Below are 26,845 nucleotides of genomic sequence, written 5' to 3'. Positions count from 1 at the left end.
CACGTCATCCACATATAGTGACAATTTTACCTCTTCCCTTCTAATTTGAATATGTTTTATTTCTTTTTCTTGTCTGATTGCTGTGGCTAGGACTTCCAATACTATGTTGAATAGAAGGGGTGAGAGTGGGCATCCTTGTCTTGTTCCAGATTTTAGTAGGAAGGCTTTCAGCTTTTCACCATTGAGTATTACATTGGCTGTGGGTTTGTCATAAATACCTTTCATTATGTTGAGATATGTTCCCTGTTTACCTACTTTGGTAAGAGTTTTTATCATGAATGGATGTTGAATTTTGTCAAATGCCTTTTCTGCATCCATTGAGATGATCATGTGGTTTTTGACTTTTCTTAATGTGGTGTATTACACTGATTGATTTGCATATGTTGACCCATCCTTGTGAACGTGTGATGAACCTCACTTGGTTGTGGTGTATGATCTTTTTTATGTGTTGGATTTGGTTTCCTAATATTTTGTTGAGAATTTTTGCATCTATATTCATCAAAGATATTGGCCTGTAACTTTCTTTTTTGGTGGGATCTTTGTCTGGTTTTGGTATCAGGGTGATGGTGGCATCATAGAATGTCTTTGGGAGTGTTCCCTTCTCTTCAGTCTTTTGGAAGAGTTTGAGAAGAATCCGTATGAGTTCTTCTTTGTATGTTTGGTAGAATTTGCCTGTGAAGCTATCTGGTCCTGGCCTTTTGTTTGCAGGGAGATTTTTTAAATTACAGATTCTATTTCACTTCTAGTGATCAGTCTGTTCAAATTATCTATTTCTTCTTGATTCAATTTAGGTGGGCTGTATGTTTCTAGAAAGTTGTCCATTTCTTCTAGGTTGTCAAATTTGTTGGCATATGATTGTTCATAGAATTCTCTTATGTTTTTTTGCATTTCTGTGATATCAGTTGAGATTTCTCCTTTTTCATTTCTTTTTTCTCTTTGGGTTCTCTCTCTCTTCTTCTTGGTGAGCCTGGCCAGGTTTGTCAATTTTGTTTACCCTTTAAAAGAACCAGCTCTTGGTTTGATTTTTTTGTTTTTTTAATCCCTATATGTTCTTTAAGTGTGAACACCACATTATGAAGATTGTGATTTTAATTTTTAAAGATATCCACTTTTATACGCCAAAGACATTAAAAGCAAGTCAACTGCTTCATCTGGTATTCAACTGCATAGTGATTTTTTTTTTCTTTTTATAAATTTATTTATTTTATTTATTTATTTTTGGCTGTGTTGGGTCTTCATTGCTGTGCACGGGCTTTCTCTAGTTGCACGAGTGGGGGCTACTCCTTGGTGTGATGCTTGGGCTTCTCATTGCAGTGGCTTCTCTCGTTGTGGAGCATGGGCTCTAGGCGTGCGGGCTTCAGTAGTTATGGCACATGGGCTCAGTAGTTGTGGCTCACGGGCTCTAGAGCACAGGCTCAGTAGTTGTGGCACACGGGCTTAGTTGCTCTGCGGCATGTGGGATCTTCCCGGACTACTTCTTCTTCCAGGGATCGAACCCATGTCCCCTGCACTGGCAGGCGGATTCTCCACCACTGTGCCACCAGGGAAGCCCAAGAGTGATATTATTTCAATGCAGGGGTAAAATTGGTTGAGTGTACTTATTAAGACAACAGAGGCGTCCAGTGAGGAGGCTTAAGAACCTTTCAAGTGAAATTTTGACATTATTATATTCAAATTGGATGTGAGGAAGAGTAATTCTTTAAGAAATGTAGAGCCACTGAAAGTTTTTGTTTGTCTGCTTTAAAGGTTTTTTGTAAAAGAGAGTAACAGCTTCATATCTGAGCATTCAGAAGATGTTATTAGCAACTCAGGACATCCTAGATGGTCTTGATGAAGGGTGGTGAGAGCCTCAACAAGGCTGAACCAGGTGGTCATTCAAATTTTCATTTATACATATTTATTGAGGGTCTACTACATTCCAGAGACTAAAATTATAATTGCATTAGATATTAGGGATATGAAGATTAATATAACATAGACCCTTCTCCCAAGAATTCTCAGTCTAAGTAGGAAGCAACAGACACGTACAAATAGAAAGATGCTAGTGTACAGATGCTACCGAAGAAGTCTGTACACGGTTCATAAGAATACAAATGAAGGGGCCAGGAAAAGGTTCAAAGAAAGATTACTTAGAATCATGGAATAAAATATAGTGCTGAGAACAGTGCCTGGTGCATGGTAAGCGGTCAAGAAATATCAGTAATGATGACTGCAGATGGTAGTGGGATATAGGCATGAAGGCAGGAAATAGCTTGTGCATAGCATAATAAGACAATGTGCAGGATAAGAAGTGCTTTCATGAAGAACTCTTATGCGTTCAGCTATCCAGAAGTGAGAAAAAATGCTTGCTCCTCCCCTTTAGTCTCAGTTAAGCTTTCTGTTTCAGAGACAATGGGCTTCAAACTTCTCCCTCATGTACTTGTCGTAAGACGTCTGAATAAAAAAGCTAATATTCAAACAGGAAGCAAATATATAATTTGCTGCAAAGAGTTTAAAAGTATAAGCTCAACCTTGTGACCAGCTTCTCCAGATACTACTCAAATCAACTAAAATTATTCAATAGGTCTTTTCTTTAAGAAGCTGATAGGAGCAATCAAAAACATAACCTCCAGTGTTTGTGTATGTAGGGGATGGGGTAGATGGAAAAGTCACTGCTAATGGGTATGGAGTTTGTTTTGGGGTGATAAAATAATCTGAAATTGCTTGTGGTAATTGCACAACTCTGAATATACTAAAAACTACTGAATTATACACTTTAAATACATTTTTTAAAAAATTATGAAGTGAATTGATAAAGCTGATCAAGTGATTAATGGAATAAAAAACAAAACATAACCATACATAAGATGATCTAGTTCCAATACTGGTTCCTAAAAACATTTTTACTTTTCTTTCCAACAGATACTTGAGGCCAATGTATTTCAAGTTCAAAGAGGATCACTGTTCTGACAAATATGTTTGACATGCCAGAACCCATTCACTGTTGTGGTGCAGATGAAACAGGCTAAAAGTGTCAACCTTACTTTTTCTAGGCCATTTTAGCCACTGGTGCCAATGCCTTCAACTTGTAAACCCAGTGCCATCCAATTCTCAAGCCCAATACTGACCAAGGCCTGAGATGAAGGTAAGAGGGAGCCCAGAGCATTCACATCTCCCCCACTCCCAGCTCCTACTGGGTTTGACTGGATTATATACCTGGGTTTCTGTCTGGTCCCTTTTTTAAAAAATAAATTTATTTTATTTATTTATTTTTGGCTGCATTGGGTCTTCGTTGCCGCACGCGGGCTTTCTCTAGTTGCGGTGAGCGGGGGGGCTACTCTTCGTTGCGGTGCGCAGGCTTCTCATTGCAGTGGCTTCTCTTGTTGCGGAGCACGGGCTCTAGGTGCACGGGCATCAGTAGTTGTGGCTCACGGGCTTAGTTGCTCCGCAGCATGTGGAATCTTCCCGGACCAGGGATGGAACCCGTGTCCCCTGCCTTGGCAGGCAGATTCTTAACCACTGCGCCACCAGGGAAGCCCTCTGTCTGGTCTCTTGATTAGCCCTGATTATGCCACCCAGTAGAACTAAGCCATTGTTCTCAACCTCAGAGGCTTGCCTGGTTGGGCCCTGATTCTTTCTCTAGGGGTTTAGCTCTACCTCCTATATTTTCAGGCATAAAGTAGGGTCCTCCCCAAATGGGAAGACCACGTGCTGGATTTCAGGCTTGGCCAACACCTAGAGAGTTTTACTGTTCTACACTAGATCAAACCTTCTTCGAGAACAAGCCAACTTTGCTCCGTTACATTAGATGGTAATTTAGAGTGCTGCCCGCTTCACTTGGGAGCCAGCTCGACAGCCAGCTCAGCTAGCCTAGTTTCAGAAACCAACTAGTTTTTTCTTTTCCATTTCCAGGAATCTACTGCTGAGATTTTAGCAAGTCTTACGGCTGAGTCCATCAGAGCTGTGACATAAAGGTACCTGGCACAGCAATGCAATGCTCAGTAAATGCTAGGTCTTTTCTTTCTCTCGTATCAAGTCGATTTAAGCTTGCTCTACTTACCTGGTGTACACAATCTAAGAACTGTAGGAAGACTGGAGTGAAACCACTGCCCTGACAGCTGAGGGTCAAGCTGCTCCGCTGACTGAATTTATGGCCAAAAGAGAGCCACTCTTTTTCGACCAGCATCCGGAAGCCTTCAAGTGTCCTATAAAAGGGGTCACTGAGTAACTGAACCAGGGAGGTCACCTAGGGTACAAGCAGGTTGGATACTTCATTACTTTCAGTCCTGAAAAATTCCTGCTTCTAAGACAAAGCACTTCCTTTTGATGACAGCTAATTAACAAGCGAAGTTACCTGGATGGCAAATTTGTTCACTAACTGCTCCAGAACAGCTAAGTGAATTAATTCTACAAACTTTCCATTAAAAACTGAGACTCAAATTCATTTTGGCTACATTTTCCTTCAGAGGAGAATTAAGAATTTAATCCTTGCCTGGCCGGTTTGCTGACTGTGGCCTTCTCCTAGGTTAATTAATAAGGTCAGAGGATCAGTTCAAACCTACATCTACTTTTTGGCAGATGTAGATTAATGCTTTACTGTAGATTATACTCGTACTTTTCCTTTTCACTCTGGAGTGAGTAAAGAAGGGGCTTACAGAGACAGAGAAAGGACTGACAAAACATGGGAAGGATGGTCCATGTTCTACACCACTGGTCATGCTTGCATGATGCTTCTGTGGTGTGGGAGCCTGATGCCCTGAGCCAGAGCTCCAGGCTCTGTAGGGCCTGGAAACTCACGGCACAGAGCTTTTTGATGGATACCAGGTGGTGTTTAACAGAGGACTTCCTCTGTCCATAAACACATTAGTCATTATACACAAGATTCATCTGCAGAATTTTAAAATAACTGAATTAAAATACAAATATAAAATTAGATATCTGAAAATATGTTTTAATCATTTACTTGTGCAGTGATGTCCCAGCCTTCTTCCAAACACACCCAAACTGAGGAACCATTCTCAAGTACTTCTGATACAACCAACGCAAGCTGCAGTACCCTGTGAAGCTAAAGGATAAGAACGGAGGCCACAGTTAGACCAAGTGCTTTCTGAGCACCAAGAACAGACAGACTTGCTACCAACCTTAGATAATCAAACAAGTTAGGGATTAAAATATTTGGACAAAAGAATCTCATGAATTTTAAATACTTAAAGTTCTTTGTCAAAATCAAGATTAAGCAATGACACATTTTAAAACAATGTGTTCAAGTGATACTTAATGAAATAAACTGACCTTACAAGATTCCCCTCAAAGCGGAAGAGCTATAATTCTTTCCAGTGGAAAAGAGTGAGGTTCTATGTGGCCCTCGCAACATAGTTATTAGATTTAAAATTGGTTCTTATGTGATATAGTGAGTTCTATTTCCGACGGCTGCACAACTTTGTAAATATACTAAAAAGTACTGAATTGTGTACTTTTTTTCATTTTAAAACCCTCTAATATTAGAGAAAATATACCTACAAAAAAAAAATCTCAGGAGAAAGAAAAATATTACAAAATATATATAATGCATCTCCCCAGAGAAATTACAAAAGATATTGCTTCTATCAAATATGAATTCTATACTAAAGTATTTGTACTGTGTATTAAATGGGAAGAAAACTTTTATTTGTGCTCAGCTTTTTAAGCCAAGACAACTGACTCCAAGTCCCTAATGAACAATTAGGGTATGAGCAAAGCATATAGATTTCAAAACTAAATGTGTAACATTCTGGTTTAAAAAAAATTTTAAACATTACTTGACATAACTTGTAGAATGAATCCAACTCTGAACTAAAACAAAACACTCCCACCCCCATATTTTAAACAGAGCTAGGCTATTTTTTAAAATTATTTTTTTAACGTCTTTACTGGAGTATGATTGCTTTACAATGGTGTGTTAGTTTCTGCTTTATAACAAAGTGAATCAGCTATACATATACATACATCCCCATATCTCTTCCCTCTTGCGTCTCCCTCCCACCCTCCCTATCCCACCCCTCTAGGTGGTCACAGAGCACCAAGCTGATCTCCCTGTGCTATGCAGCTGCTTCCTACTAGCTATCTATTTTACATTTGGTAGTATATATAAGTCCAAGTCACTCTCTCAGTTCATCCCAGAGCTAGGCTATTTTAAACACAGGAACAAGGCACATGTCCTCTTCAAGAATGGGAAGGTCCTCGCTCACTGTTCCTATAACACAACTATTACCAGGCCTGAATTCTCTTGGGCTTAGCATGTGCTCTGAGTTAACTTTTAAACTGCCAATATCCCAAGTGGGGCAATGTTTTCCATTGTTTTTAGTCCGTAACTTCTGATATGAATCCACTTTGAAGTAAGGAGTAGAACACAGAATAGGAGAAACATAGATGGATAGGTTGAGTGGTAGGAACACTTTGGGGCTGGGGCTTATAACTTAGGGACAGCAGGGAGTATTGATCAGCTCCTTCCATGGGTACTCAAAGTATCCTGAATTGCCTTAACAGTAATTATCACAGCCTCATATAATAGCTAATTGTATATGTGGCTGTTTTCCTAGAGTTTAAGTAAGTACCCTTGAGAATAGTCACTGCCTTGGGTACTTACATCATTTCCTGGCTTTTTTTTTCTTTTTAGTCCAATGTACTGTGGGAAACAACCCTTTTTCCTCCTCAAGAGAAGCAGGAGAAAAGAAAAAAAAGAGAGGCGGGAGGCTTGGAGGTCAATGTGGACAGGGGATAGGGGGGCTGGGTGCTCCTACAGGGGGAGAAGGAATAATGGACATAGCACCAGGGGCCTAAAGACAAGGCTGAAGGCTGTATTGCAGAGAGGTCTTGGCCAAATATCTGCATCAGTGTCTAAAACATGCATGTCATAAATACCTTTCCTTCTGTGGTTTGGAAGAAATGTGGGTTAGGTGTGCTGGCATACCTATTTCTCCTTAATTTCTCAATAAGCGTTCAATTAAAAACATCCCAAGCTTGACTTAGCTGAAGGAAGGATATGTGGTTTTTCCTAAACCTTAGGTAGGCTTCAGGGCAACCAATGTGCCTTTGTTGGGCTGGCTTGGGAGTGAAGCCACAATCCAGAGACACAGAACAGGCAGAGACAAATAGAAAGCGAGAAAGTAAGAGGAAAAGCCCCTTGGAGTCACCAAGAAATCACATCCTGTCCTGGATCCTCACTCTGTCAGTAACAGAGCAGGAGCCCTAAAAATACATGTTGTTTAAATTTGTTGTATATCAAAAAGTTTCCATCTAAAAATAATAATCTCCTTCTTAGCATCCTATGGAGACCAAGCAAGTTTCAACAACAGAGAGAGAAAAACCCAGGGATGGAGAATTCTACCCCTTCATTTCCTATATCACATGGTTCCCTGGAACTGAAAGGCCTTTACAGAGGGCACACAATCAAGGGAGAATGTCAGGTAGTGGGGAACACAATATTTTTTTCCTCAAATATCAATTCTGTATACCCACTTGGGCCTCTCTTTCCTTGAGTTATAAGATAAGCTGCTCCAGACATTACCTGTGGGAACCACTCAGAGTCTCCCAGGGCTCTCAGGAAGGTCACTTCTGAGTCAGTAGGGATGGTGCTTGGGACACAAGCTCTCATCAGTTTTTTAAAACTGGCTTTCACTTGTCGGATGTCATGAAATTCAACAGGAACAAACTCACAATTTAAAGCAAATTCTAACTTGAAGTTCTGTGGATGAAGATGCAGAGAGAATTAGGCAGACGACGTGTTATAGGTAAAAAAACAATGTTTTTCAACAGGGTAATGCTTAGTGATATACAGTTAGTTGAGGCCAAAGAGCTGCAGGGGCTGCAGTGGATCAAGAAAGTCAATCATTTTTCGCTAATGTGTCAGTATTGCTGGAAAGAGCCATTCCGTAAAGTCTAGTGGTTTGACTTAGCTTGCTGTCATTCTGAGAACTTGAAGAGGCTACTAGTAGACTGGAACCTGATGGAGCTTATAGGACCAAATATAAGCTACTTACAAGGCCATGAACCTGGAGGTCTAAGGAGGAACCAATGACGCATGACAGCGTGATTAATCTAAAACTGTAAACTAAGTTTCCCCAAGATGTGAATTATAATTAAAAGGTAATATGCTGTTGAGGTTCCAGAGCTCTACAAATTCAAGTTTATAGACATAACATTTGTTTCTTATTATGCAAGTAAAACATAGTCATTGTGAAAATGAAAAAAACAGAGATAAACACTGAGAAGAATATAAAAATCACTATCTCACTGCCCTACGACTACTAATATTGTATTCTTTTAAAGCCAATAATAAAAATATATATATACAGTAAAACATGAAAGGCTTTGTTGATTTCTAACTTTTGGACTATTTTTCACTCAGTATGACATATATCAATCTTTGTTTCAGTATTTTTATCATTTATATTTTTAATCCATATGGAATTTTTTCTATGTGAGTTTGCAATTTTAACTAAAGAATGCTAAATTGGTGGCCCATTGAAATAGTTTATTTTGATAATCTAGTTGCCTACTTCTGAAGACGATTTAAAAGTTCTCTAACTTCTTACGCCAAAGAATGAATAATTTTCTCATGTTCTTTTCACTTTCTTCACATTCTGCCCAAATTACTCTACTGGATCATCTGCTTTTCTAAGAGTAAACTGCTTTTTGGAGATTGGCTGTACAATAATATGAATGTACTTAGCACTGCTGAACTATACATGTTAAGATGGTAAATTTTATGTTATTTGTATTTTACCACAATTAAAAAAAATTGCTGCCAAAGACTTATATATTGGGTCTGTTTCATGTCTTATATTGGTTACTTTATTTTTTAAAGGCCTATTAAAGTTTCAAAATAAAAAGTAAAAACCCCCAAGTTTTTTTTCTTAAACAGCATTACCAATGTATATTAAGGAAAAAAAAAAGTTTCTTTGTCTTAGTAATTCCGCTTTTAGGAAGCTAGCCTAAAGAAATCATCTAAAATGTAGGAAAAAATCCTCTAGTGGATTGTATCTCAATAAAAAATAAAAATAAAAAGCTATATGCTTGAAAATGTGACTGCAATTTTACATATAGATGATAAAGAAAGAAACCGAAACATCCAACAAAACAGAAAGTTATGGGACTTCCCTGGTGGTCCAGTGGTAAAGAATCCACCTTCCGATGCAGGGGATGCGGGATGATCCCTGGTAGGGGAACTAAGATCCCACATGCTGCGGGGCAACTAAGCCCGCGCGCCACAACTGTTGAGCCTGTGCACCTCAACTAGAGAGCCTGCGTGCCACAAACTACAGAACCTATGTGCTCTGGAGCCCGCGTGCCACAACTACAGAGCCCATGCGCTCTGGAGCCCACGTGCCACAACTAGAGAGAGAAAACCCACACGTCACAACTAGAGAGAAGCCTGCGTGCCACGCCAAAAAGATCCCTCATGCTGCAATGAAGATCCCACATGCCATGATGAAGACCAGACACAGCCGAAAAATAAAAATAAATAAAAATAAAATAAATATTAAAAAACGGACTGAATGTTTAAAACAAAAGTTATGCAGTGATTAAAATAAATATGAAATCTATTATACAACATGGAAAGATGGCTTGAGATAAAGAACTTAGCACTATGAGAACATGTTCTTTTCTGTTAGTTTTTTTTAAAATCTTTTTTTGCTTTAAACGTTCTATGCAATTCAAAACATATTATTACAATCCAGATATATTTACCAAGACATTTAGACATTTATATTCCTGAGTATAGTTCACTGTGCTATACAGTAGGCCCTTGTTGGTTATCTACTTTATTTTTAAAAATTTTCATTGGAAAATTGACTTACAGTGTCGTGTCATATTGGTTTTTTTAAAAAACATATAAAAATAGTTTACTTTTCAGAAAAACTAGATTCCTTTCCATTTCCCAACAATACTTGAGCTAGGTATACCTACCTTATAAAGCAGGAGTTATCAACCATCGTGTTCGACACAGTTAAGATTATGAAGAATTTGTTACTAAGTATAAGATATTAAAGTATGTGAATTAAAAAAGGTAAATAAGGGCAATTCCAGATTGTTTAGAATGAGTCACTCTCACTTATTTGCTTTCCTATGTTTCCTTTGTTGGGATAAAAAGGTGTGGAGCTGCAACTAGGCAGCACTGTGCTGGCTAGACTATGGCACACGTCAGACAGATATGCACCCATACTCTACAGACACAGTTGAATTAATAAAAAGCAAAATGTGAAGGAATATACAAAAATCCTAATAACTATTGTGCCAGAAATTATGTTTGGAATTATGTTTTTAAAATATAGTATTTTATTGATGAAAGAAAGAAAGAGAAAGGAGGGAGGGAGAGAGGGAGGAAAGGAGGCAGGGTCCCAATTGGTCAGTCTTTCTTACTCATATATGCATGATCACACAGCTTATCTGAGGACTGATGTGCAAAGGGAATAGCAGAGGTGAGCATTCAGGAGACAAACCTTGGGGAGGTGAGTGACTCAGATCATAAATAAGAGGTGTGCTGAAGTGGGCAAAGTCTGTGTTCTGGGAAAGACACTGGTGCCAACGAGGCTGTGCAGGCATCCCTGGACTACTGTTGAAAAATGTCCCAACTATTTTCTGGATATAAAATTATCTGCTGTATCAGAAGACACGTGTGCATATTTAAAAATTGAGCGTTACCCAGCAGTTTCATTCCCTCTACCCTAAAGCTTGGTGACTAAGTGACTGCAGTAGTCCAGGCAGTGGGAGAAGAGCTAGCAAAGCCAGACTGCCACTGAAGAGCTGACTCAGTCACTGGCATCCTGAGGACCAAGCATGTGGGATCCTGCTCACAGCCTCCATTTTACAGTTCAGCTGAACGTCTGTCTAGATTGTCCAGTGCTCACTGGGGCACTGGACTAAACTTTGAGGGGATTTCTGAATTAACAAATACTTTTAGGGACTTCCCTGGTGGTCCAGTGGCTAAGAATCTGTCTTCCAATACAGGGGACGCGGGTTTGATCCCTGATCACAGAACTAAGAGCTCACATGCTGCAGGGCAACTAAGTCTGCGCACCGCTACTACTGAGCCCGCACGCCACAACTAGAGAAGCCCGTGCGCCACAACAAAAAGCCCGCGTACCGCAATGAAGACCCAGCACAGTCAAAATAAAAAACAAAAACAAACCCCCCCAAAAAACCCCAAATACTTTTATTTCCCACACACCTGTCAGTAGTAATGAAATTTATTCTGTAATGTGTGAACTGCAAAAACATTAAACCCCAAGGAATTATTGTTGCTTTTGGAGATAGGGACTATCTTTACAATTTATGGGACTTGAGCATAGTGAAGCTCTTTAACATAATAATTTAAAAGTAAGAATAAAGGGGCTTCCCTGGTGGCGCAGTGATTAAGAATCCGCCTGTCAATGCAGGGGACACCGGTTTGAGCCCTGGTCCGGGAAGATCCCACATGCCGCAGAGCAACTAAGCCCGTGCGCCACAACTACTGAGCCTGTGTTCTAGAGCCCGTGAGCCACAGCTACTGAAGCCTGTGCGCCTAGAGCCTGTGCTCCGCAACAAGGGAAGCCACCGCATTGAGAAGCCTGTGCACCGCAATAAAGAGTAGGCCCCACTCGTCTCAACTAGAAAAAGCCCGGGCAGCAACGAAGACCCAATGCAGCCAAAAAAAAAAAAAAAAAAAAAGTAAGAATAAAGTTGATTACCAGCTAATATCTTACATTTTCTGACATGTCTTAGGACGTGTCACTCTATATAGTCTTGAGAACCCTTAAAGAATGTAACTTAAGAAGTGTAGCCTTGGCCTTCCCTTGCCTCCATATGCAGTGCCATACTCTTCTTTCCACTCTTCCTTCCTGTAGCTTTATCAATAGGTTTACAAGAACAAAAACATCTGTTTTGCCATGGGCACAGATTCCTATGGAAGCTGAACTAAGACAGTGGAAAAACGCAGCCTGGATAAGCCTTATTTTTTTAATGTACACTCCCTAATATTCATGATATTTATGCTGATTTTAAAAATGATTATGAATAAGCACTTGTTTTCATGCCTAATAAATATGCATTGTGTATATGCATGTGTATCTCTATCTACATAAGTACAGGTAGACATACATGTATACATATACATGAGCTAATTTTTTTAAAGATTATTAACTCCAGGTTAAGACTCCATGCATCAAAAAGGAAAAAACAAATTTCTAGGAAAGCTGGTTTATGAAATAAGTTTTATACACTGCCTTCATGTATCCATGAAGTTTCTAAGTGAGAAAAAGAAATCTTACCCTTAGCTGCGACTTCTCACCAAATATATAAAGGGCTGCTTGGCGTTTCAAGAGCTGGTTTTGCAGGTAAGTGCTGTTACTGAAGGACGTCGAGTGATCCTTGCCTGCCAGCCGGGCGCCAACATCAACGAAGGATGTTGGAGAGCTGATCAGGCGAGCGCTAGAGCGAAGACTTGCCCAAACACCTTCACAAAAGTCAAAACAATTGAGTGAGATAATCTGATGTGAGAATGACACTGAATAGGGGAAAAGATGCATGCTCTGTGGGTACAGTTTTAGAGGTAACAGCAAATTAATTCATCTAAGTAATCATGTATCATATTGGTCATTTGTCATTTACTTTTGCATCATATAAGCATTATTAATATAGTATTTCAAAAATCATTTGGCTCAGAGGAACCTAATAAGTCACCCAAGTCAATTCTATTTTTGTATACTGATATAAATTCAGTAATTATAAGTAAATACTGGTATCATAAATAGAGTGCACTGGCTCTAGGAAAGAAAAAATGTGGGCAGGATGCAATAACGAAGCCTAGGAAGGAGAACGTGGAGTAAATTTCTCAGGGCTTCAAGAAAGAAGGAACATTATTCTGCTTTAGTCAGTCAATTTAACCATAAAACCACATTAAGAAATAAATTACAACTTTACTAAACCCACTAAAATCTGAGAATTAATATTTGTGTATCATGCCAAAATAATGTAATTTTAAGTCAGTAAAAGTTATATTTTAGTCTTTTTTCCCCCAGTATCCAGGAAAAACAGTGAGAAGTTATAAATTTAGTAATATGCATTTCACTGAATCTTAGGAAGCTTTATTTAAAAGGTATAGTCAGAAGCAGATGTCTTCTAAGGGAAAGGTCAAGCTAAGCTACTGGAAGGATCTCATAAGTTGACCTTAATTATATTAATTAGAAAAATCAAGGATTTCTAATATGCAAGTGAGACTATCAAATATTAAATATCTAAACACAAAGGCATATAATAAGTCCCAAATTTGACAGAGCTCCTTACAAATGCCCACAGACTGTAGCGTTCAAGCTGGTGACGGAGTCACAGTGGTACATAACACTGCCACTGCTTCCCTAAAGTGCATTCTCTAGATTTGGAAAGGCTCTTTGAGAAGCTTTAATCTTTGCCAAATGTTAAAGCAAGCCATGTTTCTAGGTGACTACAAGTCATCATGATAATGTCACATCTGCTTCTCTTTATAAGCATCTATAGGGTCAGGAGACCAGTTCTCAAGAAAAGGTATTGTAAATTTCTGCTTAACATGGATGAAACTTTCTATTATAACCTATGAGTTTTCTTAGATGTTACAGCAAGTGTTAATTTTTCGGTAAATGGCATCACAGAGGAAATTCAGAATGTGGATGAGAATAAAGATAATTTGACAAACAAATGTGAAAAAAGTCACTTGTAACACATATGCTTTCATATGAAGATGGTTAAAAAGAGTGACACATCAGGACAGATAATACAGTACCTTGATAATGGACTCTTCCCTTAGCTGAAGATTTGGGATTTGACTGAGTAAAACATTTATCTCTGTACCCATGCACTGGTAGGCAAGATTAAAGAAGGAAGAAGGAATGAAATGTATATAGCAGCAAACATCAGAGCAAATGGAGTAAGAAAAGAACAGGTTAATTTTAAACATTAAGTTAATGATAGGGGGAAAATGTAAATATATTAAAAGCAGAAGATTTGATTAACAAATAAAAAGCTGCACAGTCACACAAAAAGATGAACTGAGTGCCTGTTAAATGAAATTTCAGCACTTGTTTATAAATATTATAAAAGCACAATGAAATGGACAGCGCAGCAAAGAGTGCCACTAAAAAATTATACCAAATGGAATAAACTTTTGGAGGTTGTCATTTGGTGAGAAACAAATTTTTATAATAAAATTAAGGAATTTGGGGAGGGGTGAATGTTAGGAATACACTGGCCCTAGCATTTAAGGAGGCTGACTGATTGGCAAATACGATGTGTCGTACAACATGTTTGTTCTTTGAGCAAGGCCATCATATCAGGAATGAACCTCTAACAACCATTTGGAATAACAAAGGGCATGTTTTTGCAGTAGAGCATTAAGCATTGCCACACTATCTTCTTTTTTTCCTCTTTTCATTTGGAAATTCCATTTATTTTCCATAAGCAGATAGATAGTTACAAGCAGCAAAAATTTATGACCCTGTGACAATACCCAATGCCACTAAAAATACAGCTTGTGATGGTTGACGTAATGACTTCTCCTAAAATCCCTATTTGCACCAAAATGATAGGCAGTATCAAAGATAATACTTTTGTAATTTGAGTAATATTGTTTTTTTCCAACAGAAAGAAAGTGCTTCGTGACTTATCGCAAACTTTACCTGGTAATAACAATAATGGTGAGCAGTAAGTTACAGTTATATTCTTTCCTGAGTAAAGGAACTGCTCAAATCACTTAAGGAAAATGATTCTGTACTTATTCAGGATTGAAAACATTAATGGCAGGATTATTAAGCTATCCATTTCAAAACTGCTAAAATATGACATAATTTGATAAAAGAAAAATCATCATAAGTGATTTTTCATTTCTGTCTCACTCCTTTGGAAGTAGGAAATGAAGGGCCTTGATGGCTTTAGTGGCCAAAGGAAGTCAGAAAGCTAAGGGTTGCAGAGGCACTGGCTGATTATACACAGAGAATGCTACTGCAAGACAGAACAAAGACCTGGAACAGCGTGAAAAAGGCACAGGGACTCCTGTGTGCGAGCCAACTACTCTCCTTTCTGCCAAGGTTTTAAGCTTTCCTATTGGAATATGGATCATTAAATGCTTACAGTGAAGCCTGAGTGGTTGGTTCCTGATTCTGAGATACTGTTCCCTAAATATATCATTTCCTTATGCTAGTCCCTTGGCCTAGAATGACTTTTCCCATTTCTTTACCTGACAAACTTCTTATTCCTTAAGATCCAGGAACAATGTAAACTCCTCTGAAAAGCATTCTTGACTGTCCTCCTAGAGTTGTAGACAGCTCTATCTGAACTCTGATCCCATTGCACTGTGATTATTTGCACATTTTATTCTACTTGATTGTGTACTCCAAAGGGCAGGGACCTAATCACATTTACTCTTATATCCATGCTGAGAGCCTGATATCTAAGTACTGCAAACATTTGTTGATTATTTTCTTTTTGAAAATTGATACATATGAGCTGTTGTAGTTCTCTACTATACTTTCAACTCAATTATTTGCCCTGAATGAAAAGGGTATTAATTAAAAAAAAATTAAGCACTTTCTCAAACAGAGCCTCATTAATGAAAAACTGCCAAGTGTTTATCACCTAGCAGAAAATCAGCAATGAGAAAACGGGCTGTACTGATATGGGGCCAGCAGGGCTTGGAGAACCGTAAGTCCATCTGGCAGTCACATTAACCAAAGGCATTACACTACTGCATTGGTGGCGAGGTCTGCTTAGCTTCCTGAGTGATTCCTAGGTGTCAAATACTTGTCCTGAGCATGTAACACCGACCTGGAGCGGTGTTTTTCCAGACTGCAGGGTCCTCCTTAGTGGTTTGTGAAATCATTTTAGAAGGTCGAACCAGTATTTTTAAGGAAGTGAAACAGATTAGAGTGGAAAATACTATGAGCACTGCATGTGGTATAAATGAATATTGTTTCATGAAACTTTCATTATAGTCTATATACATTTTGCATTGTGACTTAGTACTACCTTTGTGATATAAGATGTGTATGTATACATATAGATATAAAATGTATTTCTTACTGTGAGCCATGGTCAAAAAAGTTTGAAAGTTACTGGTCTAGGCCTAAGACACATTCTCCTTTATCTGCTTGCCTTTGGCCAGTGAGAAGCAACCTGGCTTAAGGTAATTTACATACAAATGTAGACTTTCCTCCCATTTCAGTGGAGTATTATGCAACAATAATGACAACAACCTCAACAATAATAATGGAACTAACATTTATTGAGCTCCTATTAATAACGAGCCACTTACTAAGTGAAGTGCTTTACATATATTATTTCATTTATTCCCCATAACTATTCTAAAGCTAGAATACTTTTTATTATCTCCACTTTACGGATGAGGACACTAAAAATTACGAAGTTTCCTATATTGCTTAATATCATACGCTAAGTGGTAGGACTGCAGCTTGAATCTGAATGTAACTGAACCAAACTCTTAATGTCTTCTCTCCTAAGCAACCATGTGACCCCGGATCTGTCCAGCAGGGTCTGGCTAAGGGGACTGTTTCAGGGAAGAAGTGATACAGTTCATCCCACCCATGGGAGTGCAGTGTTGTTCAGAGCATGAGTGTTTGCTGAGCAATGGTATTGTTCTCTCTACTCTGTTCAGAACAAAGGAGAGAAGGAAAAGAGATGCTTGGGTTGGACGTGACGACAGGGTATACTGAATTTATGGATGTGACCTTATGCCTAGCACAGTGCATGAGGTATAAGCTATATTCAGTGAAGGCTGCACTGAAATGGACTGACCTAATCTTAGTCCCAATTATGCTCTTGGCTGCTAAGTGATCTTGGCTAAGTCACATCATCTCTCAAAGCCTCCTAAAGTACCTGTCCTGGAGGTTATTTTAAGGATAAAATAACACTGTAGAGGAACTTAAAGGGCTATGAAAATGTAAAGGATGAAAAATTTAAAAGCTGCCTCCATGTGGCTACTTCTCAAATATACCCAGGTATTTCATTTTTATATTTAAGAGGCAGATTTTCTCATGGCATTTTTCTATACAACAAGATAATTTATCCAAGTTGCAAATACTTGCATTTTCCCCATGGGGCACAAAAGCTATTGTAATTTTAAATGAAAAGCAATGTGATCTATTCACATCTTCATTTTTTCTTAACTGGCTTTTGCGTCAAAAAGGTTGCTTCCCCTGGCTTAGGAACTCTTCAACGTGCATGCTGAACGCTAAGTGACCACCCTCACTGAAAAAGGGTGAAGGAGAAGGTGAAGGTCAGTCTAAACCCTGGCTCATTAGAGTGGGAAAGGCACACAGTGGAAATAACGTAAGAAGGAAACCTGTAACTAAGATTCTATGACAATGAAAGGAATGGAAAAACAGTGAAAATACAGATGAGGAAAAAGGAGAAGGTTAGGAGGGAGATTTCGAGATAGGAGGCTCTTCCCACACAGGGTAAATGAGGAACTGCTGGAGAAGTGGTACCCAGCTCTCTGCAGGAATGAAGAGACTCTGTACTCGAGGGTGGGAACAAGGAAATGAACTAATGTCAGGGCATGCAGGTGTCTACATATAGTCTTGCCCTGGCCAATCTGAGTGTGCGTCTACCTGCCATGTTCATGTTAATAGGGAATCTTCTGAGAATTCCCAAACTTGCTTGCCCCAGTCCATTCCTGCTGCTCTATGTGAGAGGGATGATGCTATCAGAGGAGACAAAGGAAAGCAGCTCCAGGGATCACAGAAGAAGTTGAAGGTGCCAGGAAACAGCCGTATCTCATCTTCCAGTTAATCACTGGGACCTTGGGAGATTTGGAGGCTTTGGGAGTGAAGAATTAAGAGATGGAGTAAAATAATAAGATTTGCGTTTCTGGATCCTAGCTTAAGATACCAGAATGAAGGGGACCAGGTTAGGAGCAAAAAATTGTCATAAGGAAACACACTAAGTTTACAGAATTTTCAGAAGAAAATATTTGGGAAGGGGGTCAGAAATAATAATTATGGCCTCATTATGCATAGAAAGGGTCATAAACAGATTAAATAGGAGATTTTAATCCTAAAATGTAAATACAGCCTTCCAGGTACCTTTGAGAATAGCAAAGAATGGACTCATAACTAGAATGTAACCACTAGTGGGGATTCCCTTGTATAAAAAAGCCATGAGTCTGAGGCCAATATAAAAAAAGCAAAGATAATGTAGTTGAAACAGATTGGTGAATATCCTTGTGCCTTAGGTACCAACACAGAAGGAGAGACAGTTTTGTACCTAAAATTTATATTACGGGTCACCTGGCCCAATGGAGGAATAGATAACATGTTGTTGATGAAGTTTACAAAGGCAAAACTCAAGAGCAGGGTGGGGATGGGAAGACTTCAACTAACCAGACATATGCCAGAAGTTGCATCCTACTAAAAGTTAAAGGGAAAAGTTTCTGACGTGCCTGCTAATATAAGCTTTCAGATGGCAAATAAAGCAATAAGAACTGCAACGTCGAACCAAATTCTGACAGGAGTTCTTGGCAACAAAAATACCAGAAACCTTAGGAGAAAGTCACTGTACTATCTTTTAGTTCAGATTCACCAAGGAAGAAATGATGAAAAGAATGAAGTTTGTGTCTTAAACTTTAAAACAATAGTATTTTAAAAGTTCCGGAAAAAGTTACATATGACTGTTACGGGTTTAACTGTGTCCCTACCCCCTGTCAAATTTCTTATGATGTTGTCCTAACCCCCAGTACCTCAGAAAATGTGACCTTATTTGGAGATAGGGTCATTGCAGACGTAATCAGATGAGGTCACACTGGAGTGGGGTGGACCCCTAATTCAGCATGATTGGTGTCCTTATGAAAGGGGAAATGTGGAGACAGATGCACAGGGAAAATGTCATGTAAAGATGAAGGCAGCAATATGGCTGATGCTTCTACAAGCTAAGGAATGCCAAAAATTGCCAGCAAACCACCAGAAGCTAGGGGAAAGGCATGGAACAGATTATTCTTCACGGCCCCCCGAGGGAGCCAACCCTGACAACACCTTCGTTTTGGACTTCTAGCCTCCGGAACTGTGAGACAAATGGTTGTTTAAGCCACACAGTTTGTGGCACTTTGTTACAGTAGCCCTAGCGAACTATTACAATGACCTTAAGGCCTGATTAGGAAGATACTTGAAGAAGGCTGAAAGCTCTTAGGAAATTCTGCCGTCACAGAAAGTTCTGATGAGGTAGGAAAAAAAGTATCTAAAGAATCAATATGGCTGCCAGGAGATGTGCATAGTAATCTTGGTTTTCAAAAGGAAAAAAAGTGAATTTTGTAAAATAGAGTCTTTATGTTGATTCTGAACCACTGTCTCTTACTCCTCAAACTAGCACTTCAGAGAACAGGAGTAAAAATAACAGGCACTGGAGGCACAGCCTTTGAGTCTGGAATCATGTCTCCCTAACTGTTTATGCTTCTGTGCTCAGCCTTTCTACACTGCAAACGTGAAGCATCATGGAATGCTGCCAGAGCTGAGTCACCATTTAGATATGTTCCCCTCCTCTCCCAGTGCTTCCAAACTCATCAGTATGTTAAGATTTCAGCAATTATTATACCTCTTGTCCCACGAGGCTAAACTCATCTGTCACCATGCTAGTAATAAATTTGATCATTCGTTTAGAAAAGGGTAATTAAAAACAAATTTAACCATAATTAGTTGATTTGAAGTATCGCTATCTAGAAAAAAGTTTTCTGCTTTTAAGGTTGTATCAGTGCTCAGTTATAAAATCAATCTTACTAACCTCCTCGAGCAAAGCTATTGGATGGGTTTACATCCAAATGTCCTGGCACTACCTGCTTAAGCACAGTGGACATTCTTGAAGTCCTCCTTTCAGTCCCTAAAGTCAGCCAAAAAGAAGAACAAAAACCATGTCGTTCGGGTTAACATTACTCAAATGACAAAAAGTTATCTTCATGTGTAGCATGTCTAATTGCTGCCAAACATTGTACTTTTTAAGTACCCAAAGCTTTAATAGAGATAACAAGGGCAGTGTTACTATTTCCTCAGAGATACACACATCTGCAAGATTATAGAGAGTTAGGTTTGGCAAGTGCAATCAGAGAATTTAATGATAAATGAAACGAGGCATGCATGGTGTTACTTTACAAGAAAAGCCACTTTCTGCTTATGTTAAGCTATTCAAATAGCTGATTAAGCCAAGGAGACCAACTTCTCAAGTCACATGCTCCTGTGTCTAACACATTAGGGTTACCTCTACATGAACCCTTTGGGGTTCCATCACATGATAACTGAAACAGAATATTAGTACAAGTCTTAATGGCTTCATCCAAATCTAGTGAAAACAAACTGTACTGCAAATCATAAAAGGCTGCAGAAATTTCAGGAATTTCAAAGTTATACATGATGATTTTAATAAATATACATTTAATAAACAGATGTTCAACTTACACATTCAACTCTGTAATATTTTAAAGTCTATGTAAAACAGATTCCAGGAAAAAAAAAATCCCACATGACTTTATGTTTTCCACCACCTCTCCTATTACTCTTTTAAAAAGGAAATAATTAAATCTCTAAATTTGGTTACTATTTACTAGAAGTTAATAGTGGTACCCTGATGTCTAAATAAAATAAAGTTATAGCCCCACAAGGTAAAACATTAAGGGGTCATGTTGAAGGAACAATGCAAATAACTAAAGAGACTAACCCTAGGAATGAATATGACCTTTCACAGTTGTCAAGAAGAAAAATATTAAATCTTACCTGGAGACAGAGCAAGTGCTGGCCTGACAGTAAGGGTGTTATTGCCACTGAGTTTCTGATGGACAGAAACTGCACTCAGTAAGGCTTGCAAGTACTTTTCTTGTTCTATGCTACTGGAAGATTCTAAAGAGGAGGTAGGAGCTATAAAAGGAAAAGATATTACATAAAACAAACTGTATCTATGTTAATAAAACAGGCTCTCTCTATATACATACGCTTATTCTTTCTATATATGGTCTTCAAGTTACCGTACCCAAATATAGAAACCAGCCCCACTTAAAGCTCCAAACTATTAAATGGCTAATCCTCCTATGATATTGGTTTCACCACACCTACTTCTTGATTGCCTCATCATCCTCCCAGAAAGAGCCCAGGTCTGGAAAACCAACATACAGCCGGTCCTTCCAAGCACAGGTGCAGTTTCTCATCAACCAATCAACTCAAAATAAAGATTCATAAAAGACAACATGTCCTTGATGATCTCCCCCAACCACTCTGTCCATGCCACTGTTTGGGAGCAGAGGATGGAGCAGTTTCCCTCAGCATTCCAGAATGGGCAGAGGTGAGAATATCCCAGTACCAGTAATTTTATTCCAATTCTGTCACATAGGCCTAGGGGATGTGAACTTGTAGAGGGTTGTTGTGGGAAGAGAGGAGGAAGATGAGAAGACAAGAGCAGCTGCTGCTCAATTCCCTGGTCCTTTTGAAAGAGGATCAAAAAGTATGCACAGATGGAAACAACTGTCAGAGCAATTCTGGGTTGGAGGGAGTCTGAGCCTGGCTTGTGTGGAGTAAAACAGAATCACTGAAATTGGCCCAGGCACTTTAAAGTGGCATTGGGAGGGATTCACTGGAAGGACAATAGATATTAACAAATTTTCTGACAAGGTGAATAGGAAATAAATAATTAGCATTACTATATTTTTGTATTTTATCAACTTTAAGGTGCCATCGTATTTTATAAACTCTAAAATGTCATCAATTATAAGATGCACCACAATTTTATGTACTAAGACTAAAAAACTCTGCCATTTAAACCATGACACAATTATTTCTGTCACATGAATTGTAAGTTGCATTCCAATTTCAAAGATATTAAAATGTGAGCAAATGTGTGAGCTCAAAAATGTGAAATATAGTAAATTTATATTGAAAAATAAGAAACCAGTGGAATAAAACAATTTCAAATTTTCTAACTAAAAGTTCAGTGATATGCTCATTAATGCATTAATGCTGAAATGATTCTCTCACTTTATATAACCTACATATGCTGTGTTCTATTATACCCATTATGTGGCTTGGGAGGATTCCTCTGGGCAGAAAAAGTTAAAAGCCAACTGCCTTCAATTACACAAAAATGCCAGGTGAAATAATAACGATAACAACAACAATAATAAAATAGCGTGGTGTGTGTCATGCCCTCAGTCAACTGAATGATCAAAGACGTACTGGCCAACTTTTAACTCTCAGGAAGGAACAGATGAGAATAAAGAAGAGATATCAAAAAGCACATGGTTCTGCCTACTGAACCACTGAACTTGAGTGAGTTCATTTCCAAAGAGGAAAGAATGCAGCAGCCATCCCTAAGCTGGATCTGATATCTTAGCGGTCCTTGTTTAATTTTATTGAGCATCTACTTTAAGCTAGAAGTTATGAGAAAGGCTAGCAAAATATAGCTCCTGACTGACCTCAGACCTCAGACATGGTGCTCAAAAATATCCTCAGAAAAAGGGGCAGTGCACTTAGTATATCTTTTTAAAGTTGGCCAGCCTCTGGCTTTCTGAAAACCTCTCTGCTTGAGAGCTCCTAAAGCAGCATTTTGGTCATTAGTTTGCCCTCGTGTGTGTGTGTGTGTGTGTGTGTGTGTGTGTGTGTGTGTGTGTGTGTGTGTGTGTGAGTGAGAGAGACTTGTAGGAATGAGATAGAATATCTTATACCACATGGGACAGAATCCCTATTTGCTTCTGAAGTGGTTAAATATATTTGAATGCTTCCCAAAAGAAAAGAAAATGATTAGTATATGTAATCTGTTTCCATCTGTGGATACTCTGGTTTGTGAAGTGAAAACAGCCTAGAACCAAAGACTTCATTATGTTAATTTCTATTAAAATCCAAATATAAACAGACATATTAAGCAAGATGGCAAATTCAAGGTGGAGCCCCACATTGTCAAGTCTAGTTCTTAAGCTGTACATGTATATAGCACCGTGGAAAAGGCTATGTGTGAGAGGCTCGATGAAAGGGTACAACTGGCATTCCCAGATTTTACTTCCTTCATTTTTTGGAATACTCTGAAGTGGAAGGATCAGAATACCGCTGTAAGAGAGCTGCTTACCTGCCTGAGGGGAGTTCTGAGATTTAAAAAGGCCAACTACTCCCTTCCCATGGAATCCTCCAGATCGCAGAAGCAGGGTACTGCTTCTTGAGTTCTTCCAACATACAACAGGCAGGCGATTGTGTCGATAGCAGCGGGCTACTCTTGGTAAACTACTGTCCTGTACAGCTTGAGGTACAACTAAAAGGCCAGGATAGCTTTAGGGACATGGAAGGGAGAAAGAGAATAATTTGGATGGGCGAGGAGGGGTGGGGAGAGGAGAAGAAAAAAGAAATGGAGAGAAAGAGAATATAAGAACATGAATATCATAATATCATAGTAATTTTCTAAGACTCAAACATATTGGTGGAGTGGTAAGACATATATTTCAAATATGAAACTAAGTTTTAACTCAGTTCTTTAGGGTTTGAGAAGAAAAGGCCTAGATGGTGAAGACAGCTAACTCATCCACTAATCTGTATTATTATTATTATTTTTAATAAGCCTCCTTCAGTGATACTGCAGCCTTTTGCTGAGGAACAAGCTTAGAAAATGAAAATGTTACAAAGAATTATTAAAAAGGCTTCTGTTAAACATGATTTCCCTTTCCTTATACATGACTTGAAATAAAGATTGCAAGATTAATGTATTTTAAAAAATTATTAATTTATTTATGGCTATGTTGGGTCTTCGTTGCTGTGTGCGGGCTTCTCATTGCAGTGGCTTCTCTTGTTGCAGAGCATGGACTCTAGACGCACAGGCTTCAGTAGTGGTGGCTCACGGGCTTAGCTGATCTGCGGCATGTGGGATCTTCCCGGACCAGGGATCGAACCCGTGTCTCCTGCACTGGCAGGCGGATTCCTAACCACTGTGCCACCAGGGAAGTCCCAAGATTAATGTATTAGTGTCAACTTTATGAGAATGACAAACTGTCAACTCACTGGATTGCTGAAATGACAACAGAGAATAGAGTACACTAATATTTAGACTGCCAGAGATGGTGAAAGGATTAAAAATCAAAACCAAATGATCTTTGGTATGAAAACAATTCGTTCAAATGTCAAGTACGTTTAAATATTTTATTAACACTACATGTTGATAATTTTAAAAAAAGATTAGCTCGTAAAGTTACAGGATATGATGCTGGGAAAATGAAAAACAGGCAAGAGACCTTGTTTTTAAAGATTACTAAGTACTAGAAGACAGGCAGCTTTCAGAGCATTTCTTTCCTTTAGTTTATTTAGAAATATTAGACCAAAGAGATTTCATATTAATAACCTCCTAACCTCTAATCCATGTCTTTTTTTGTGACTTTTTTTATTGTGGTAAAATATACCTAACATGAAATTTAACATGTTAGCCATTTTCCGTGCACAAATCCGTGACATTAATACTTAACCAGAGGTACCTTGGAAGTATTCTGAAAACCTAGTACTTCCATGCTTCAGGAAGTTACAGGCTGTATTCTTCTAATACCACAAACTGATAAAGAGACCTAGCTATAGACATAATCACTCAAGAAGACTTGAAAAGCAGTTCCATTATTTAGGGCCCTCTATTTCTTTTTAGAAATCCATATCACTAGCACCTAGGTCAAGAAATGGACCATAACCAGCATCCCCTGTGTCACCTCCCAATCACTATTTCTCCCTCTTCGTCTTCAAAGATTATCACTATCCTTGACTGCTAACAACATGGATGAGTTTTGCCTGTTTTCTGAACAAAAAAGGAACGAATAGAATTTATTTTTTTGTGTCTGGCTTCTTTTGATCAACAGTATGTTTATGAGACCCATCCATGCCTTTGCATATAACTGTAGTCTGTTCATTTTCATTGCTATATAGTAGCTCACTATGTGATTATACTATTTATCTATTCTTCTATTGTTGATTTTGAGTAGTTTCTAGTTTTTGACTATGTAAGAAACATGTTGCCATGAACATTCTTGCAGTTGTCTTTTGGGAGAACATATGCATTCCTAGATGGAGTAGAATTTCCAACAGATACGTGACAGATTGTGCACTGTTCAATACATGTCTAGAAGTTTAGTAGATGCTGCCAGACAGCTTTCTAAAGCTGTTTAACCAATTTACAGTCACACCAGCAATAAAGAGTTCTACTTGCTCAACATTTTTACTAGCATTTTGTATTGTTGGTCTTTTAAATTTTAGCCTTTTTTGCAGGTATAAAGCAGTCTCACTGGGACTTTAATTTGTATTTATCTGAAGACTAATAGGTTGAGCATTGTTGGAGGATGGAGGGAACCAAAAGTACCCACCAAACTGAGAAGGCATCTTGAGACTAAAAAATCAGACAGGCAGCTCCATATAATTAATGGATCAGTTTATTACAGGGTAGCTAACTCATAGGGTGGGATCTAGATCAGGTGAATAATGATGAGGAAACATTCTCAACTGCACTCCAAGCCACTGAGGGGCCACTGGGACAATTTTATAGTTAACCTAGGGTACGGGGGTAGGTGCTTGGAAACAGGATGTGCATTCTCAAGTTAAGAGATATGAATAGGTAACTAGTCTCATGGGTACTGGGAATACTTAAGGGAAGGTTTTCATCACTGTTTGGGGACTAACAGAGCATAGAGGCTACCTGGTCCTAATGATCATTAAACAATATCTATTAACTACAAAGCTCTTGATGCCAGAGAAGTGACTCACTGCATAGTACAGTGCTTGGCAGGGTCAGCGAAAGACAGGAGAAACCGTAAGGGCCCAAGATGGCATCAGTTATGCTAACAGCCATACAAGCATCTTTTCAGATATTTATTGCCCACCAGGATATCCTCACAAAAGAGGATATCCTCTGCCATTAGTTATTGCCTTTTTACTCTCTTAATGATGTCTTCTGATATATAAGACTTCTTAATTTATCAATTTTTTACTTTCTGGATAGTGTTTTTCCTGTCTTAAATCTTTCCCTACTTCAAGGTCATGAAGATATTCTCCTGTCTTCTGGAAGCTTTTAATTATTTTAACCTTTTACGGGTAGATCTACAGATCAATGGGAATTGATTTTTGTCTATGCAGTGTAAGGTAGAGGTCAAAATTAATTTTTTTCTTGTATGGATATCCAGCACCATATATTGAAAAAAACATCTTTTATCCACTGCTCTTAAGTGCTATCTTTATCTTAAACCCAGTGTTCTTATATGTTGAGATATTTCTGTATTCCCTCTTTTGCTCTAGTGGTCTGTTTGTCTATTCCTGTGTACATCCCATACTGCCTTAATTACTGTAGCTTTATAAAAAGTCTTGATATCCTGCAGTGTTATTCTGTAAGACTATGCTGACTACCTCTAGCCTTTTGCATTTTAGTGTAACTCTTAGAATCATCTTTTCAATTTCTGTAAACATTTTTCTGGGATTTTGATTGGGACTGCATCGAATCTATAGATCAATGTCTGGAGAAATCGCAGTTTTAGAATATTGAATATTTTAGTCCAAGAACATTAAATATCTATTTATTTGTATCTTTAATGATCCTTAATATTGTTTTGACTGTTCCATGTAGAGGTCTTACTCATCTTGTACTAGATTTATTCCTAAGTATTTAATGTTTTTTAGTGCGACTTTAAGTAGTATCAGTAGTACTAAAATAACATCATTTAAAATTTCATATTTTAATTATTTGTTTTTGGTACATATATGACTAACTTTTGTATAATGACCTTGTACCAGTGACCTTATTAAATTCACTTATTAATATAACAAGTTTATCTGTTGATTCCTTCAGATTTTCTATGTGTATAATCAGATCATCTGTGAATAATACAGTTTTA

The 26,845-nt window shown here is 38.4% G+C and overlaps 1 protein-coding gene across 1 annotated transcript in view; it reads right to left on the bottom strand.

Annotated features, from left to right (window-relative positions):
- The window catches only part of SBF2 (SET binding factor 2), a 205,505-nt gene that overhangs the window by 27,382 nt on the left and 151,278 nt on the right, over positions 1-26,845 (bottom strand). Inside the window, exons 20-26 of the mRNA XM_024757008.1 lie at positions 23,071-23,267; positions 20,736-20,876; positions 19,753-19,848; positions 12,267-12,451; positions 7,526-7,702; positions 4,943-5,044; positions 4,040-4,225 (exon numbers count right to left, since the gene is read on the bottom strand). Coding sequence (XP_024612776.1) covers positions 4,040-4,225; positions 4,943-5,044; positions 7,526-7,702; positions 12,267-12,451; positions 19,753-19,848; positions 20,736-20,876; positions 23,071-23,267 — 1,084 coding nt within the window. The remainder of the gene's footprint in view (positions 1-4,039; positions 4,226-4,942; positions 5,045-7,525; positions 7,703-12,266; positions 12,452-19,752; positions 19,849-20,735; positions 20,877-23,070; positions 23,268-26,845) is intronic.

The sequence above is a fragment of the Neophocaena asiaeorientalis genome, unplaced genomic scaffold, assembly GCF_003031525.2.
Source record: "Neophocaena asiaeorientalis asiaeorientalis breed wild unplaced genomic scaffold, Neophocaena_asiaeorientalis_V1.1 scaffold504, whole genome shotgun sequence".
Taxonomy (NCBI): domain Eukaryota; kingdom Metazoa; phylum Chordata; class Mammalia; order Artiodactyla; family Phocoenidae; genus Neophocaena; species Neophocaena asiaeorientalis.
This window is presented reverse-complemented; position numbering and strand designations above follow the sequence as displayed.